At 38.8% G+C, this 18,967-nt stretch overlaps 2 protein-coding genes and 1 long non-coding RNA gene across 4 annotated transcripts; 1 reads left to right on the top strand and 2 right to left on the bottom strand.

Annotated features, from left to right (window-relative positions):
• Positions 1 to 1,777: 1,777 nt before the first annotated feature.
• On the bottom strand, positions 1,778 to 11,334 carry LOC112194067 (probable protein phosphatase 2C 65). The gene is made up of 7 exons (XM_024334328.2): positions 11,122 to 11,334; positions 5,900 to 6,122; positions 4,016 to 5,586; positions 3,298 to 3,645; positions 3,086 to 3,203; positions 2,751 to 2,974; positions 1,778 to 2,613 (listed from the first exon to the last, which is right to left on the bottom strand). Exons 3-7 carry the CDS (start codon positions 4,235 to 4,237, stop codon positions 2,167 to 2,169), a joined length of 1,359 nt encoding a protein of 452 aa, XP_024190096.2. The 5' UTR covers positions 4,238 to 5,586; positions 5,900 to 6,122; positions 11,122 to 11,334; the 3' UTR covers positions 1,778 to 2,166.
• Positions 11,335 to 11,570: 236 nt separating this feature from the next.
• On the bottom strand, positions 11,571 to 12,180 carry LOC121052048. Its single transcript, XR_005807851.1, has 3 exons — positions 12,113 to 12,180; positions 11,967 to 12,011; positions 11,571 to 11,829 (listed from the first exon to the last, which is right to left on the bottom strand). It is a non-coding gene; the product is annotated as an uncharacterized LOC121052048 (long non-coding RNA).
• A 1,474-nt stretch (positions 12,181 to 13,654) lies between these two features.
• On the top strand, positions 13,655 to 17,458 carry LOC112194236 (F-box/kelch-repeat protein At3g06240). 2 transcript variants are annotated; one of them, XM_024334481.2, is made up of 5 exons: positions 13,655 to 13,763; positions 13,893 to 15,226; positions 15,354 to 15,710; positions 16,000 to 16,048; positions 17,106 to 17,456. In XM_024334481.2, exons 2-5 carry the CDS (start codon positions 13,904 to 13,906, stop codon positions 17,312 to 17,314), a joined length of 1,938 nt encoding a protein of 645 aa, XP_024190249.1. In that variant the 5' UTR covers positions 13,655 to 13,763; positions 13,893 to 13,903; the 3' UTR covers positions 17,315 to 17,456. The 2 variants fall into 2 exon arrangements, with proteins under 2 accessions (XP_024190249.1, XP_040372737.1); XM_040516803.1 differs by having other exon boundaries at positions 13,669 to 13,763; positions 13,889 to 15,226; positions 17,106 to 17,458.
• The last annotated feature ends 1,509 nt before the right edge of the window (positions 17,459 to 18,967 follow it).

Here is an 18,967-nt window from a genome sequence, read left to right as displayed (position 1 = left end):
AGAGAGAGTCTTCTCGATCAACATCGTATCAGTTATGGCTTGGCCACAAAACTCCATTAGAGACTTGATACGAAGAGCTTCCGAGTTATAATCAAGCACAGACTTGAAATCACAAAAGCGGAGGCTATGCCATCGCACTTCTAAATCTGGAAACAGGGAGTCACGAACGTTGCCAAATCACTGCTCAAGTTCTACCCATAGCTTTCTTGGGTCTTCCTCATTGAGGTATTCACTTTGGAGCGCGTCATTCATGTGCCTTGTCATGAGAATGATGGCTTTAGCTTGATTTGCTTCAAAAGCAGTAGCTTGCTCAATGGAGAGCACGTTCTGACTAGGCTCTTGGATGGCTTCCAGAAGTCCATCAGCCTTAAGATGTTGGCGCACATCTCGGACCCACCTATGGTATCCTGCGCCTGTTGTTTTTAGTGGAACAAAGTTCAACTTGTTCAGGTAACTCATCTTGAAAAACAACACAAGATTAGGGTTAGTTTCGGAGCGAAAAAGGCTACCACGAAAAACTATTAAATTTCTGAGCGTAGTTGCTTCCAAGAAATTAGGGATTTTTTTAGCGTAGTCGTTTCCAAGAAAATCCGATTCCAAGAGGGGTTTTGGATTAGATCGAAACAACGATGTATATGGTCGATCGTTTTCTTCTCAACAAACTCTAAGTTTGGAGGACTCTACAAGCTCCAAGCTTGGAGTGAGCACGAACCCCCACAGTTCGGCTATTGGTCTCCCCTATGAAGAAGAAAGGGGGGTAGAAGAAGGGATGTTTGGAAGTCCTGAGAAAAGAAGAAGAAATTGAAAAACTTCAAAAACGGGAACTTTTAGAAAAGTTTACCTTGAAAAGTTGCCGGAAATCTTGAAAGGAAAAGTTGGCAGGAAAAAGTCGCCGGAAAAGTGGCAGGAAAAAGGTTGACCGGCAGATTTTTCCTGGTAATTGAGTTAAAATCTATAATCCTAGTATAAGAACCAAGCTAGAAACCCCAAAATAACGGTTAAACCCTAGAAATTAAGGCCCAATCCGGCCAGCACAATATCCACTGTGAGCTTGAAACGTACTAACAATTAAACAGTATTACTTAAAAAGCTAGCCTCATACTGAACCCTCGAAAACTGCATTTAACAAAATCAAAACCCCTAATTCCACTAAAGCATATATTCCAGATACTAGAGCAAAATGTAAATCCGAGTCAATTCCAAACATGGAATAGAAATAAATCTATACACAGAAACATGAAAGAGAAAGGATCTCTATATATATATATATATATATATATAGTGAGAATGTAGAAACAGAAATACCTCCAATAAAAGCCGGCGATCGAGTAAAATGAAGCTCTAAAACCCTACTCAACGACCAAGAAGGAAATGCTTCTGCCTCGAAGAGAGTGTGTCCGACGGTTTGATCTTATTGCTGATTTATGGAGAAAGGCTCTGCATTTCGAGAGCTTTGCTTTGAGGGAGGGAGGCACGGAGAAGAAATGGGCTCGCCAATTTGTTGAAATGAAATACCCACTTAAATGGGTTCAACCGCCTTGAGTTTTTGAAAGGGACATCTAGCACGTGTGGACCATTGGCAATTTTTGGAGGGAAATCTCTCACGTGGCAATTTTTTGATACACACAGCAGACTTTCCATGTAATTTAATTAGGAAAAAATTAATAAATATTTATTGATAAATTATTAATTTATTGATGTAATAATAATCCCATTAAAAAAATAAATTTTTTTTTAGTCCTCTGTTTGTCCAGACTGCTACCCTGCCACAATGTGGTTTAGAAATGAAGTATGATTAATCGATACCGGTATCAATATGATACACAAACATGATTTTACGGTATAGTATATAGACGTAGGCTCATGATTCAGTATCCCTTATTTACATTGCGCTTCTAAGTAACTAGCTAGTAAGAGAAATATGTACAATTTCCCCTAACCAATTCTAATTCAGAGCCCCTTTTCTTTAATATTTGGCAGGTAGCTGAATTGCACTATAGAGAAGGTGCTGGTAGACATCAAAGCAAACATATATGGAAATGTTCTAAGCAGCTGGATATTGATTCTTTAAACCCAGATTGCAAATCATTCTGTTAAGACCATATTTTTGGTCTTCAGATTAAGATACTGTTGACAGGGCAATAGGAATATCTCATTGAGAACCGATTAATGAGCTTCAACCTCTTCAAAATCCTTCGATGTTTTCCGCCAAGTCAAAACGTTATCATATCGTGAAACATTCAAAATGGAATTTACTCTTGTAGAACCATCGAGATCACTCAACCCATCTTTTGAGTCTTCTGAGATTTTGCTATTTACAACAGACATTTCGGTGCCTCCTTCATCGGTTGGAACATTCGATTTAGTGCTGTAATAAGAAACAAGCGCCGGATCATTTACTCTTCCCCGGCTCCCGTGAGACATTGAGTGAGATAAAGAAGGTTGGTCTTTCAGGAACAAGCATATAACTGAGCAGTCATCCATTTTAGATTCTGGATATTTTCTTTTCCATGCTCTAACAGCTCGCTTGACTAACAACTTCGCTGCTGTAGATCGCTTCTTTGCAGAAGCAACTATCTTTACCACATTAGCGTTTGACAAAGCATCCCATACCTGCAGAAATCACCGTGTCACATTATTTAGTGAACAAATTTAATGACTCTAGCAGATCATTTAACATTCATGTTCACAACACCACTTTATCATTACCAAGTAACCTGGTCATGAAGTAACAAAGTTTTTGTTCCTACCCCATCAGTTGCCAAGACCACAAATTCATCATCGCTTGTGATGTTTTTGTAGCAAACTTCAGGAATGGAGATAAGGCCATAATCTTTGAGGCAGAAATCTCCAAAGGCCCGTGCCATTGCTAGACCAGGGCAGTCTTCATCCGGCATCCATAATCTGTACACTTCCGGTTCTTCATCCAATGCAAAAATTCTGCCGTTGCACTTTTTAATTCTATCTGCTTCACCTGAGTAAGTCAATAGCAAAAGAAAGAATGAAGATGATGCCAATTATACCTAATAATAACTTGGTCACTTGCTCATGCTTCAGAAAGCTGTTAGAGCAGAATTATACTCACTTGGAGTATCCGGTTTTAAATCAACTGTGAGTTGGACAGGAACGATTTGATTATCCTCTCCCCTAGTGCCAAGAACTGCACGAGAATCCCCCAAGTTCGCAATTACCAAGTGATCACCCTGAAAATCCACACATTATAAATTCAAAAAGGAATGCTTTTTGTTTCAATTGTTTTTCTTGTAATGCAAATTTGAGTGGCAAATTGTGTTATACCTGTTTAACTACATTTACAGCTGTTGAACCACTGCAGAAGCTATCGATGGTTGAATCGAGGCTAAGCTCTTCGTCCATATCCTTGAATGATTTAACAAAACTGGCTTCCCATGAAGAAAGAGACAAATCTTGACTGCCTTTACTTATGGGGTTTGTGTTGTTTTCTTGATTGAAGAAACTTGAGGCAGCATTAGCATTGTCGAAAATGCCAGTGTTAAGCTGGTAAATTTTGACAACTTGGGAGAGCTTTGAAGGTAAATTGTCACGTACATATCGCGCTATCTTATGACCATCAGGGCCATGGCCATCAAACACACCACAGAAGTACATGTCCTTCTCAGCAAAATCCTAATGAAAATGGAGGTTAAACATTAAATTCATGGATTTGTTAATGGAAGAAAATGATAGCATAGGGGTATAACGGGTTCCTAGGCTGAAGGTGGCTCATCAGTATTGAAGTTATATGAAGAATTTCATGGATAATAATAGCAAATGAACTGGTTAAAGAACCTAGAAAATGTTAAAAGAACAAATGTAGAAAAAATAATATATATGAGATCATTAATCACCAAAAAGGAAAAATCCAACCAAAAGCAAAAAAAAGTGAGCACAAATGGATGCTTAACAATAACAGAAATGGAAAACTACTAAAATCAATCTAAGATAAAATTTGACAAAGAGGAGCTTCATGTAGAACAAATTATCAAAATTCAATTACCTCCCAAACTGTCATAGCATCTTGATTGATCCCCTTTTTTCCTTGCTGAGTGTACATTGAAATGTACCTAGAAGAGCCTTGCATTCTTATCCGGGCTCCATTGTCCCCATACTTTATATTGTTATCATCATCACCCTCATATTCAGTACTATCCTTACAATAACGATCATCCTCTATGTTATTCCCATAATACAAGGCATCTTTGGTGCAGCAACCTCCCATATCTATCGAAATAGGTTAGGTCGGAGGTTCGATTCTTTTACAATGTGACCCCAACCAATATCCAAACAAGCTGGAGAAATGCCAGAAAATGAAGCTTAATTTCTCTGACCCCCAAAAGGCAAGAAATGTTGTAGGAAGAGGCAAATTAAGGGGATCAAATGCGGGCTATAAATATGGAGCCAAGAATTAGCATCAATCAATAAAAAAGAACAAGAATGAATAAAGAATAATCAATCACGATTTTCTGTGCTTTGGTTGAGGATCAAGAGCATGACAGAAAAAATGAAAATTTGGGAACGAAAAGTTGCATGCTCCTCCCCGTTTGGATATTGTGGGTTTTTTCTTAGAATTTCGACGTGCTCATCTCAACCCATGTTTAAGTCAAAGAGCTGGTTGCAACAAACCCTTGTTCTTGTTAGGAAATGGGGTAGATAATCCTACTTTTACTTATATCTACATATGAATCCTATATTTAAAGTGCACCACATGAATTTGTGCTATATGGACATGTATCTTAATATCTTATGTGAAAAAATTGACATGTTAAGGATTGATATTGTATTGTTAGCGACTTGTTATACGTTATTTCTTATTTACCGTAATAAAAATTAATGTATCAAGAAATGATAAAGTTAGATCAAAACATAATGTTCGTAAACAAACTACTGACTCGAGAGTGAAAACCTTAATATATGTATGTTCAACTTACTAATCAGAACCATCCATTCTGTTTTGGCTAACTGCATGTAAACCAAAACAGTTTGTATTCTCAAAGCATTGTGGTTATTCGTTGATTTAGCCAACTAGATTATTAGTTTGACTTGATCACAACCATCTATATATATGCAAGAAGAATTTCATTATACACCCAATTTCACTACACATATTAGATAAACCTACCTATAAAATTCTTTTAATATACACCCAAATCTATTAACTAGGTACATCTAAAATAAATAAAAAACCTATTAATTAACTAGGATAATCTTGTATTCATGCGAGCCTCTAAGGGCGTTTTGTAGTACGACGTAGTAGTTTGTAACCTGCTTCCTGTATAAGTTTAGTACCCCAAAGAAGAGTATTTAAAAAAAAAAAAAAGTAATTCTACATAAATAATATACAAACGACACCGTTTGTGAGAACAACCCCAGTGCTGCTCAATGAGCCGCTAATCCTCATCTCTAGGCATCCCTCCCAGCTAACCAGTATTGGAAGCACAACCAGAATTTAATTCTGTACTTCCTCTGTCCAAACTTTCTCCCAGACACCTACACTCTCTTTTGGCACTCCCATATCTTTGATCTAATGTTTATATATTGATAAGAACCATACGCTTAATTGAATCGCCCCTGCATAGCACAGAAATGCATTAGTTAGAAACATGGGAAACATACGTACCTCAATTTGAATAAAACAGAATGCATTAGTCGGAAACATATATACCTTCATTTGAATAGAAATTAAGAAAAACAAAAGAAGCGTAGTTTTTCAAAAGCATGGTAACTAATGGTTACATTCTCTTTCAAAACCAAATTGGCTTTAATATCAAAATGAAATATATTTTGTTCAAGTTAGTGTGCATCACAAAGAACAGGTTTTGATGGCAATTAGTTGGTCTTAGCCAAAACATTGAGATACAAAGACATTTGAAGCTTTAGCTACCTCTGCTTGATCACCAACATCAATGAGAAGTGCCTCAGGGAACAATTGGAACATTAAACCATTGATCATCTTTCAGAAATTGAAGACCTTCCTTGCAGTCATCTTATTGCGGCCAAGATTAAATCAAATTATCTTGCAAAACTGCCATCATTTTCTGATTGTACCTCGCTGTCACATGGCTTCTATGCCGTCCTTGTTGCCGTCTCTGTCGTGAGTCATCAACCTTTTACAATTAAGTGATAGATGAGCTGTAGTGTTAGGTATAGTGATAGATGAGCTGTAGTGAACTGTATGCTTTCTTTTTGTAATCCTATATAAACCTCAAAGTGTGAGATGAATATACATCAGACAATTAAGTCTCAAGTTATACTCGACTTGGTATCAGAGCGTCGATCCGAGAGGATCTTCCTTGCTTCAACGTCCGTCCAAGAACGATCTAACCATCTTCTTCTTGGACTTCGACGATTATTGTCAACCTTCTCCGATCATCATTCCAGTTTTCTCCAAGAAGCGGCGCTATCCTTCTCGAAGTCGTACTTTTTCACCAGAAGCAGTGCCATCCACCCTGCCCAGATCAGGTCATCTGTTCCTTTCAAGGTTGACTTCACCTTTCTACATCAGCTTCACTTTCAAGACCGGCCTCGTCTCTCCAGACCGCCTTCGTCTTCCTCCGGCGTCAAAGATCAGCTTGTCCAGTTCGTCTTTTTCGGCGCCGTCCAGCCAACTGAGCTAACTGCAGTTCCATCTCAGTTTCAAACATAATCCCTGCTCTGCCCAGACGTCGCTCTTCGTAGATCTTCAGTTCATCGCTCTCCAAAGATCGACCAGATCCAGTTCAGTTCGCAGCCCGGGTTCTTCAGTTCGCAGCTTTAGTTTAGATCGACCAGATTCATCCAGATCAGCGTCATCCATTCCAGATCAGCTTCACTTCATCCAACAGATCTGGTTTCAGCCCCGTCGCTCGCAACCTGTTGGCCTGGTACAGCAGAACCGGTCTTCTGAACCTGGTGCAGTCATCACAACTATCCTAACTACAGCAGAGTTAGTACAGAAGCTATCCTCGCTGGTGCAGCCATTTCCATCGGTGATCGTTTGTGTGTTGAGTATGAAGCTATAATAATAGCCTCAGGGTACCAACAGCACGCCTACTCCAAAGAAAAGCTGCACTTAAAGCAGTAGTCAACTCCATTTGAACCGACCCTTTGTTGCACACCAGACAAGTTGCTGCAGCTTTCCACACTTCCAACTTTTCTTTATTTGAGAAGGCCACTTTTGCCGTATACCTCTCATTCAACTTTTCCACCTCCCCCATTTTTTATTTTAATACCCACACATCTTTTTTCTTTTACCACCAGATCGTCCCTACACTTCCTTTTCTTTGGTTTTTTATTACACCACCACCATACTCCTATACTACTTTTATATTTTATTTTCTTGTCCACTTTTGCTTTATCTCAAATTGGAACAGAAAAGGCGGTAGCAATTCCACAACTCAGTTAAAAAAAAAAAAAAAAAAAATGCAAAATTCCAATTTAATACCTTTTTTCCAACAGCAGAGATCAATCCCACTTCATCAGCAAGAACTTCCACCACGCTTTCTCATTCGCCCTCATCTGCAATGTTCTTACTGCAATTATGTTGGGCATGTTCGACAGACTTGTTGGAAGCTGAACCCGCACCTTAAACCTACAAGGCAAGATTATCGTTCTAAGGCGAAAACAGCTACTGTACAATTGGTCCAAGAACCAGATTTTTATGGAGTGGTTGGACAAGATCATCATACAACAGGTAGGGCTATTCCTACAGCATCTATTGCTAGTCGTGGTAAGATTGGCATGGCTTTAAAGGTCTCTAACTTTGTTGGTTCTGATACTTGGATTATTGATTCTGGTGCATCTGATCATATGACTTATGATAAAACTTATTTTACCGAATTGTCTTCCCCGCCAGTATCCTATGTTACAAATGCCAATGGTGAAGCTTTTCCTGTGTTAGGGACTGGATCAATCCGTATTACCCCAACCTTACAACTCCATAATGTTTTATATGTCCCTGACTTATCTCATCACTTGATATCTGTCCCACAATTGAATACTGAATCTCAATGCTCTATCACCTTTTATCCCATGTATGTGATTTTTCAGGATCTTCTCACCAGGGAGCTAATTGGACGGGGGTATTTGAGGGGCAGATTGTTCCATCTAGATCAGACATACGCTGGAGAGAAACCAGGAGCACAGTCCCGCACCGCTTTAACTTCGAATTCTGACAAGCTAAGTGAAGTTTGGTTGTGGCATCGCCGATTAGGGCATCCATCTTTTAGCCTTATGAAAAAATCCATGCCTACTTTATTTATTGGTGTGAATGAGTCTGTTTTGCGTTGTGAAACATGTGTTTTGGCCAAAAGTCATCGTGCTACTTATCCTCCTAGTTTTTCTAATAAAACTGTTATTCCTTTTGAGTTAATTCATTCTGATGTTTGGGGACCTTCTAGAGAGCCCACTGTCTCGGGGATGAGGTATTTTGTGTTGTTCATTGATGATTGTACTAGATTGTCATGGGTTGCTCTTCTTAGAACCAAAGATGAAGTTTTTCCAGCTTTTCAAACTTTTCGTACTCTTGTTCAAACACAATACAATAGCACCATTAGAGTCCTACGGTCTGACAATGGGGGAGAATATGTTAATCATTTTTTCAAAGACTTTTTCCAAACACATGGGATTGTTCACCAAACTACATGCCCACAAACTCCAGAACAAAATGGAGTGTCCGAACGGAAAAACCGTCATTTACTTGATATGGCTCGTGCCATTCTCTTTAGTGCTCATATGCCTAAGTATCTTTGGGGCGATGCCGTACAAGCTTCCTCTCATCTTATAAATCGCCTTCCATCTAGTGTCCTTCAGGGAAAAATTCCATTTGAGGTTCTAGCATCTCATGTCTCCTTGCCGTCATTTCATAATCTTCCTGCCCGTGTTTTTGGTTGTGTGGCCTTTGTCCATGTTCCTAAAAATCAAAGGTCTAAGTTGGATGCCCGAGCAATTAAGTGTGTGTTTGTTGGTTATGGAGGATATCAGAAAGGGTATAAGTGCTACCACCCACCTACCAGAAAGTACTATGTCACTATGGATGTTACTTTCTTTGAGGACATGAGTTATTTTTCCTCCTCTGATACTGTTCTTCAGGGGGAGAATTCATATTTTGAAGATCTGTATCATTTTGAGGGGGAGGAATTGGAAAGAGGTGAAGAAGTGACACAGGCAGGAGATATTTCGGCGAGTCTAGTTGACATTCCCTATCCATCGAATCCAGAAGTCGTAGAAGCAGAAGCTCCAAGCATCCAGGCACCAGTTTCAATCACTGAAAATGAATCTGAAGACACAACTGTCCCCTCAGTCGTTGCTCCTACCCCTGAGCCACAGCTCCCTGGTATTGAAGTTCACTCATCTGAGGTATGTTCACCTACTGATACTAATAGTAGTGAGTCTAATGTTGGACAGTATGTGTTGCCAAATAGGTCTACTCGAGGTCAACCACCCAAAAGTTATGAACCCACTGTTCATGCAAAATCAAAGTACCCAGTAGCTAATTACATGTCTACTAGGAGACTGTCTAAGTCATATGCATCATTTGTGAATCAAATATCTGCTGTATCAGTACCTAACAAAGTACAGGATGCATTGGGGGATCCGAAGTGGAGGAAGGCAATGGAAGAAGAGATGGAAGCATTACAGAAGAACGATACTTGGCAGCTCGTGCCTCCTCCACAAGGCAAGAAGGCTGTAGGTTGTCGTTGGGTGTTCACCGTGAAACATAATGCAGATGGATCAGTAAATCGGTATAAAGCACGCCTTGTAGCAAAAGGGTTTACTCAGACGTATGGGATAGACTACGATGAGACTTTTGCTCCCGTTGCCAAAATGAACACTATTCGGGTTCTGCTTTCGTGTGCTGCTAATTTAAACTGGCCACTTCGACAATTTGATGTCAAGAATGCATTTCTTTATGGAGAATTAGCTGAGGAGGTATACATGAGTCTTCCACCTGGGTATGTAACTGCTTCTCCTGGTGATTTTGTATGCAAATTGAGAAAATCTCTATATGGTCTCAAACAGTCACCTCGCGCTTGGTTTGGGAGGTTTACACAGTTCATGCGGAAGTTTGGTTACAGACAGAGTCACTCAGACCATACCTTGTTTCTCAAGCATCAACAAGGGAATGTAACAGCTCTAATCATTTATGTTGATGATATGGTAATCACTGGCAATGATACTATGGAGATGGATATACTACAAAGACAGCTAGCCTCTGAGTTTGAGATGAAGGACTTGGGTGAACTAAAGTACTTCTTAGGGATTGAAGTAGCCAGGGGGAGAGAAGGAATCTACTTGTGCCAGAGGAAGTACATCCTTGACCTGCTGACAGAGACAGGTATGTTGGATTGCAAACCTATTGACACACCTATTGAGCAAAACCATTGTTTAGCAGAGTATCCAGATCAGGTATCTACTGATCGAGCTCGCTATCAGAGGTTGGTTGGGCGTTTGATTTATTTGGCTCATACTAGACCAGATGTTGCGTATGCAGTGAGTGTGGTAAGTCAGTTCATGCATAACCCAAGTGAAAGTCACATGGATGCTGTTGTGAGAATTTTAAGGTACTTGAAGTCAGCTCCAGGGAGAGGAGTAATGTTTTCCAAACATAACAACATTCTTGAGGTTTGTGGCTTCACAGACGCAGATTGGGCTGGAAATATCACAGATAGGAGGTCAACATCGGGTTACTTTACCTTTGTGGGAGGCAATTTAGTTACATGGAAGAGTAAGAAACAGAAAGTTGTGGCACGATCTAGTGCTGAGGCCGAGTATAGAGGTATGGCTCATGGTGTGTGTGAATTGTTGTGGCTGAGAAATTTGTTACATGATTTAGGTTTCAAACTCAGAAGTACTATGCAGTTGTATTGTGACAACCGGGCAGCCATTGATATATCACAGAATCCAGTACAGCATGATCGTACTAAGCATGTGGAGGTTGATCGTCATTTTATAAAAGAGAAGCTTGATGCCAAACTTGTTAGCTTCCCTTTTGTTCCTACTGAAGAGCAACTCGCAGATATACTTACCAAAGGAATTTCCCGGAATGCGTTCTATGACTCACTAAGCAAGTTGGGCATGGTTGATGTGTATGCGCCAACTTGAGGGGGAGTGTCGTGAGTCATCAACCTTTTACAATTAAGTGATAGATGAGCTGTAGTGTTAGGTATAGTGATAGATGAGCTGTAGTGAACTGTATGCTTTCTTTTTGTAATCCTATATAAACCTCAAAGTGTGAGATGAATATACATCAGACAATTAAGTCTCAAGTTATACTCGACTGTCTCGTGGCTTCTTTGCCATCCTTTTTGCTGTCACAGCTGTAATGATGTCCAGAATCAGAACTTGATGCAGATATTAGTATCTTATTCATATAACCACAAACACGGGAAGTAAAAGAAAATAGGCATGACATGGCTAGAGAACCAAAAGTACAAATGCAATCAGATATATTCCAGATCTACAATAAGTCACCAAGCCAGATGCTGTTTCAATTTGTATATAACAAAAGCAATCATCTGGCCAAAAAAGAGGTTGAAGACTTGTTAACAAGAGCCGATGTATGGCAACTTAAGGCAGCAAGAATTCCTCTAATTGTTGTGGCCCCAAGAGGGATACTAAACTCCTCCATACCACCTTTATAGTTGCTAAGAGAGAAAAAAGAAGTGGACAATAAAACTTTTCTTGTCCAAACTTACCTTTAAATTTCCTTTTATTGTTAGCTGTCCTCCTTTTTCTCTCCACCTGTGTAAGTTCTGCTTCTTTGATATCATCTTTGCCGGAAAATACTTCCTCAGGAGCCAGCATTGCTTCATCACAGACCGCCACAGGTGCATGCTGCCCAAGGAAGATATGTCACACGCTTGAGCATGATTGTCTATTTCAGACTTCAGCATAGTGCAAATGATACTCCAAAATGAAAAAGAAAAACAAAATAACAGTTACAAAGGAGAAGAAGGTAAGGTTCACGTTACCTCTTCCATAACTAGGGCGCAGACATTATCTTGTATAGACATATCCTCAATAACCAGTCCCACAGATAGCAAATGACAAGTAAATACCAAAGAGAGAAATTAACTTTTGTAATCATAGATAAAACTTATATTGAGAGAGAGCATACAGGTTTTGGAGTGAAGTGGAAATGAGAAAAGCATCCAACTTCAAGCAAAGTTTCCTGAACAGGATTTCTGCCTGATCAATGATATGGACCACAAGGCTAATGAATCAGCACTTTTATGAACACAGAAACATTTTATGTGATACATTTATCTCTGCTACTATTTTATGTTTCTTTGTAATACATAAGACAAAACCTCAAAAGAGTCATAGGTATGCATATATTTGTGTATACAAGGAGATTAAAGTTCAATGTTTTACAAAGAAATATAAAATAGTAGCAGAGATATCATTCACAGCAATCAAAACATGCACCTCATTCTTCTGCTTGTCTTTGGATGACCATGGGCCGGAATCTGCATTTTATGTTTTGAAGATTCTCTTGCTGCAGAAGGTTGATAACAATAGCTACTCAGTACTTTTTCCTTGTAACTGAACATACTAACCTAGGAAAACAGCTTCTGAAAATAACATATAGATCTCAAGAAAGAAAGAAATCCAGCTCAAGGGAACAAAAGCATGTTGGTGAACCAAGTGATGCATATACATACTTCATAATCTTCAGCCAGACCTTTCTTGTTCTTATTATCGTCCTATATATCAAACAAAGAAAGATTAGACATTGAAGAAGTTAATGTTTCCACAACATAGCATAATTAGACTCGAAAGACGTTATAGAATAATGCTTTACCCTCTCCTTTCTCTCTCTCTCTCTCTCTCTCTCTCTCTCTCTCTCTCGGTGCTTTAGTAGGTAAAGCAGGAGCCCTTTGAACATCATCAAAAAGTTGCTATAAACAAATCAAAATCCATTTTATGACCGGTTATGATCCACTTAAAAAAGAAAAACAGAGGAAGTAGAAGAAACAAGCAAGTATGCAAGTCAAACAATGACAGAGCCTGCATTGCCAACAGGAATACCCATCAAACCTAATACTTAAACCAAGTTGTTATCAATCTGTTATACACATATCGAAGATTCCAAATTTGCACACTAAGGTTTGGCATCACCAGACACCAGCCAATGCCTAATCGTATTAACATAGCATAGATTATATAATTTACGAACCAATTTTCCTCACTCTTGTCATCATTCTCAAAATCACACTAGTCCCCATTCTCAAACTCAATGACAAAAACAATAACTTGCAAACAACATGATCATAAAGTAGACCATTTAATCAATCCGAAAACTCGGACACAACAAGAAGACTAGTTATAGAATCACATATCCTCTCATCCCCAGAAACCAAAACGGGTTCCTTCCCAAAATCTCTTCTGGAATACTCTACAGCATCCTCTCTCTCTCTCTCTCTCTCTCTCTCTCTCACCATCACGACCCACCATTGAACGAATCGACTAAAGCAGATTGGTCAAGCCTTCAGATTAGTCAAATTCACCTGAACTCACCCCTTCTGACCTTTTAGTTTCACGTAACGCTAGCCAACGGCCAGAGATGCAGTGAACGGTTCAGATTAAAAAATTTGGACATTTTACTGTTACGGTTAGACTACTATATATTGAAATGGACCCTCTTTTGGTCAGAACTCTGGAACACAGCAGACTCGGAACAGCCTAGAAATTCCTCAATTCTTAGTCCCTGTCTCATTTCTTTTCTTCACTGCACATCTCTGTCCATCGACTCTGTTCCTCTACAGGTGACTCTGAATCTCTTTTAATTTATTGTTTAAATTTCGTTTAATAGATGTGGATGAGTTTTGTGTCGAGTATTAACAATGGACTCCTTGACCTGGATGGCAATTTTGCTTTTGTGTAAATGGAGATAGACGACGTGAATATGTCAGGGGTTCACAAAAACATTGAACAAGACGTGGTGGAACAAATCCTATCAACTCTGCCTCCCAAAACTTTGATGCGATTCAAGTGCGTTTCTAAAAGGTGGTATGCTCTCATCACCAATCCCAGGTTCGTAGCTAAGCACTTGTCCATTTCCAAGCACAACAATCGCTCTACTCCTTCCGTCCTTTTGAAGCGTTTAGTCCATAAGGACAATAACACTGATAGTGAGACTCAAGCGGTATTCTCATTGCTCAAATTTCGCAATAATATTGATGGCGGCGGCGAAGCGCATAGCTTTCTTTCCGGGGTAGAGGACATTGACATTCCTTCTTCTTTGAGTCTAAAGACGGGAGGCTCATCACTTCATATTATAGGCCATTGTAATGAGATCATCTGTCTAGTTCCAGCTGTTTCTGGTGAGGTGATATTATGGAACCCAGCAATTCATGAATTTAAGCCTCTTCCCCCTCAGCCTTACCTTCCCAATTCCCCAGAAATAATTGGTACCCTGCCGGGTTGGCCTAAAGATGTTCCCTACAGTATACATCGTGAGTACATGGATAGTTTGGGATTTGGCTATGATCCCAGGTCTGATGACTACAAAGTTGTTAACATTGGATATCCTTGTCTAGAAAGATCTCTTGATGGATATCGTATTAATTTTCCCCTGAAAACAGCTGTATATACCTTGAGTACCGATTCTTGGAGAGAGATGAAGACTTTTTCTTTGGAAACACAATCTACTATCCTTTTCCCTGACCGCTTCCAGATGTACTTCAAGGGAATGTGTTATTGGTCTGGACTTGAGCTGCATAAGGAAGTACATTTGTTTGACGCGATGGAAGAGGAATTCATTAGGAACATTATCATTTTGTTCGATATGGGTGACGAGGTATTTCATGATATGCTGTTACCGGGTAGTCTATCTGATCCATTTGAGGTATCTTTTAATATGCGCCTTCTAGTGTGGAATGAATCCATTGCTCTTTTTGGATTGGAAAGTGAGAATTCACCGTATGGTGTATCGTTTGGAATATGGGTGATAGATGAATTTGATGGTCCTAAGACCCCTTGGACTAAACATATATGTTTCGAGCTCAATGAAAAGCCGTTGGCATTTTTGAATAGCGATGAGATTCTTATGGAGGTGATAAAGGACACAAGTGGACGTCTATTCTCATATAACCTTAGTACCAAAACTCTCAAGTATCTTCCCATTGATAGCGTGCAAAATGATTCTGCAGCTGTTGTCTATGGGAATTACAGTATAGTTTCAATCTTGGGGGGCAACAAGCTGGAGAACAAAGATAATTCTACAAATGTAATTTCTAACGATGTTTTCTGTTCAAGTCTTAGACAAAAATATGCATCAATAACTATGTTTAAATTATATGTTTAGTTCAGAGATGCAGCACTGTGCAAATTATAGATGTTTCTCTATTTTACAGGCCGGCTTTTCTCTCTTCGAGTACTCTTTTCCACCCAGTCGTTCAATGGTTGACAATGAATGGCACTCGTATTCAGTATGGGCCATACCACCGGATGACGTGTCTCTCAAGATAAAGAAGGTGATGCAAGCTCTTAGGTTGGAGTTTGGTGGGCCGGAGATTGAGCCCCATATCACCGTTGTGGGGTCTATTCGAATGACACAGGAGAACGCACTGAACGAGTTTAGATCTCTTCAGTCTTGTGTTACTTCTGGGTACAAAGCTAAAGTTAACCAAGTGGTTACTAGGAGTTTCTATTACCAGTGTGTTTTGCTCGTCATTGATTCCTCCTTTTCATCCGATGATGAGTCCTTTGAGGTATTCAATTTTCCACTTCTTCATATCATTCTAATCTTATGTTGTCTTGATTTGAGTTATATGTATTTTCCAGTGCCATTTTGCCCTGGGATAAATGCATAATGTGCACGATTTTGTTACTTAAAACTGTGAAACTTTTTGTAGGAATTTTGTTTTGGAGATTATGCAATCATTCATTTGCATGTGGCACCCCTCATATTAGTCAAGCATCATATTTGCTATATGCAATTATTTACTGTGATACCACTACGTAAGTACATAACAATTTTTTCTTTTTTCCATTTTTCAGTTATGCGGAGCAACTGGAGCCTGTGGTAGATGTTTTGGTTTCCACAACAGTAAGTTCTTTTCATTGTGGAGTTGGTGTGGTAAGTAATGTTTAATTTGTTTTTTAACAAACGTGAAGGAATGGAAAGCATACGAGATCGAAAAAGAGAGTTGATGGAGAAAAGAAGCTGAGAATAGATAAAACTATGAAACACTGTTTTTGGTTTTAAAGAAAGATATATATATATATATATATATATATTATATATATTGTTTTTAGTGTCTGTTGGGATTGACAGAAGATGTAGGAGGAAATGGTTTTATCTTGACTTTTCTTCTGTCTGAAGTCCTGAGTTCACTTAAAAAAAACGACATTCGTTCAAAACTGAATGTTCAAGTGTATTGATTGAAGGGCACCACTGGCATAAAGATTTACTGCTGTAAATTCATTATGCTTTTAAATCTCGTTTTTTCTAATGAAATCTAAGAAGACTGTAATTATGATAATGAAACTTCAAGCTAATTGGAAATCAGAAAACAATTTTTTAAGTTAACAGTTACGACTTTGTACTTTGAGACATACTAATGATTATAAAGAATCTTCTTGCTATCTACTTGAAGGTTCTTTTCCATACCTAAGAGCTGAGATGTGGTTATAATTTGAACCCAGGGGATGATATTCTGATGACTCATGGCTTCCTGTGGTTCTAGTTATAATTTTTTTGGTTGTCAGCAATACAAAATCTAATTAATAGTAGAACTTAAACAAAGAATGTCAATCTTTCTGCCGTCGATCTTGCTCTCTTTGAATTGATCAATACATATTTCTTGATGCTATTAGCTAGTGTTGCATCACAATACTGGCCTCAAATCTGATGCTGAACCTCTAGTTTATGAAGGTTATTCACATGCATGTCCTCTTAAATATACGATACCATAGAAGTACTTAAATCAATTGCTCGTTTAGATAAACCAGTTAATTCTTGCTGATCATTTAGACATATATATTAGAGTTTCCAATGCTTTTACTCTGAAAACTGTAATCAAGCATTACTTCAAGACTTAGCTTGTGTGGTTTTGTAACTAATTTTTATTCCACGGAATATGATTTGTATGTCCTCTGCACAGGTGTTAGACCACATTTGAGTCTGCTATATGGGAATCTGACAGAAGAAGAGAGGAGAAAAGCAAAAGAAAAAATTAGTATTCTGGATAAGAGCATTACTGGCATGAGCTTCCCCATAACTCGACTAGCACTGCACAAAATTGACTACAAAGATAAGACTCTCAAATCGTGGGAGAAGATTGCTGAGTACACCCTCCTATATTTCGATTAGTTCTCCTATTGAACTGCTTGTTAAAGCTCGATTTGTAATAAGACTTTGTATCAGTGTTTCTGGTGCAGTCATGTAGTAGATTTAATAATCAGTTTGTTTCTCATGTGCAAGACAAAATAACTCGAGTAAAATTACTATAGTTCAATATATCATTCTTCATCATTACGTACATTAGAAATAAACTGTATATCAAAGGAACGGAAATTGTATATCATCCGGTGCATTTCTCATGCGTATTACATGCAATGTCTAATATCATACTTATAACTATATATAAATTAGTTAGTAACCATAATATATAATTGGACCGAGGCAAGTTGGTAATCGAGGGCGACAAGGGACCGGTTGGACTCCCAAAACATCAAGACAGATGACGACTTCTAGCCACGTATCAATGCCCATGGGTTTGATCTTCTTGCACATAAGCAGAGCGTCCTTAGTAGTGACTGCCCGAATGGCTTGTTCAAGGTCAGCTTTACCAGGGTGGATTTGGAGAGGCGAGTGTGCAAACAGAAAATATGCATTGAGTGAGCTGTCCTAAAATACTCCGTCTGCTTGAGTTTGTTCTCCGAGTAGGTACCGTGCTTGTTATATTCGCTCTGACAGAATTGCATGTTGGTGAAACTAGCAATTAACTGGGGCCACGCTTGCGGCAGAAAATAGTCTTTCAAACCATGGTTTGGGGCAGCAAACATCTGATCAAGTTCATACTGTGATCAATCAATCCATCCAGCACGAAAAGAAAAACAACGTGCAGAAATTGAGAAAAATGAAATTTATTCCATGCATGCAATACCTCAGCTGGACTATAGTGTGTGCAACGCATGGCTTTTCAGGTGTCGTGTAATTACTTGGCCAAAGGCCATGAATTGTAAAAGTACTGTGCGGGGGATGACACAATCCGAATTATGATAGCAGAATGTAGCCGGCCATTGCCGGACAAACTGGAAGTAGTCGTACTTATTGGCGGCTTTAGCACCTGATGAAAAAGCAGAAACAAGCAGCACGGCTATTGTACTCAATTAGCAATGCCATATCCCTGATTAACACCAAGGATAACTCTAACCAATTGATGAATGATGGATGAAAACTGAGTAGTGCACAGATGATGATTGATCGCGCGAGGAGATTTATATAAGGATAGCTTAATGGTGTGCAGTGCATATTCGGTATAGTGCATGTGAACATATATGCGCACATACATACTAGTGTTAGACTGGTCGAGTTGTAGTAGGTGTGATTTCTAATCCTATACGATAAACTAATTGAAGAATGTTCACATCTGTTTTGGGTATGTATCAGTATGTCTATAACTCTATCACTCTATGTATAGTTAATTTTCTGCTTTCATAAATAAACCTAGCTAATGGCTTTCAAAACTTGCAATTCATTATCCGCTTTCACGATCAAGTAATTGAAATCGATTCATCATCACCAAAACGAAAAACCCATTGAATTAATATAGTTAGCTAGCTAAAGGCTTTAAGCATCAAATTTGTCAAAACTAAAAACCAATTGAATTAATGTAATTAGCTAGCTGTTAGTTTAAGGCTTTAATCATCAAATTTGCCAAATTGGTTTTTAGTTTTGGCAAATTAGATGGTCTATAGTTTAAGGTTTTACGCAACTCGATCATATTTGATGATTAGAGTC

This window comes from Rosa chinensis, chromosome 3 (genome assembly GCF_002994745.2).
Source record: "Rosa chinensis cultivar Old Blush chromosome 3, RchiOBHm-V2, whole genome shotgun sequence".
In the NCBI taxonomy this organism is placed as follows: Eukaryota; Viridiplantae; Streptophyta; class Magnoliopsida; order Rosales; family Rosaceae; genus Rosa; species Rosa chinensis.
This window is presented reverse-complemented; position numbering and strand designations above follow the sequence as displayed.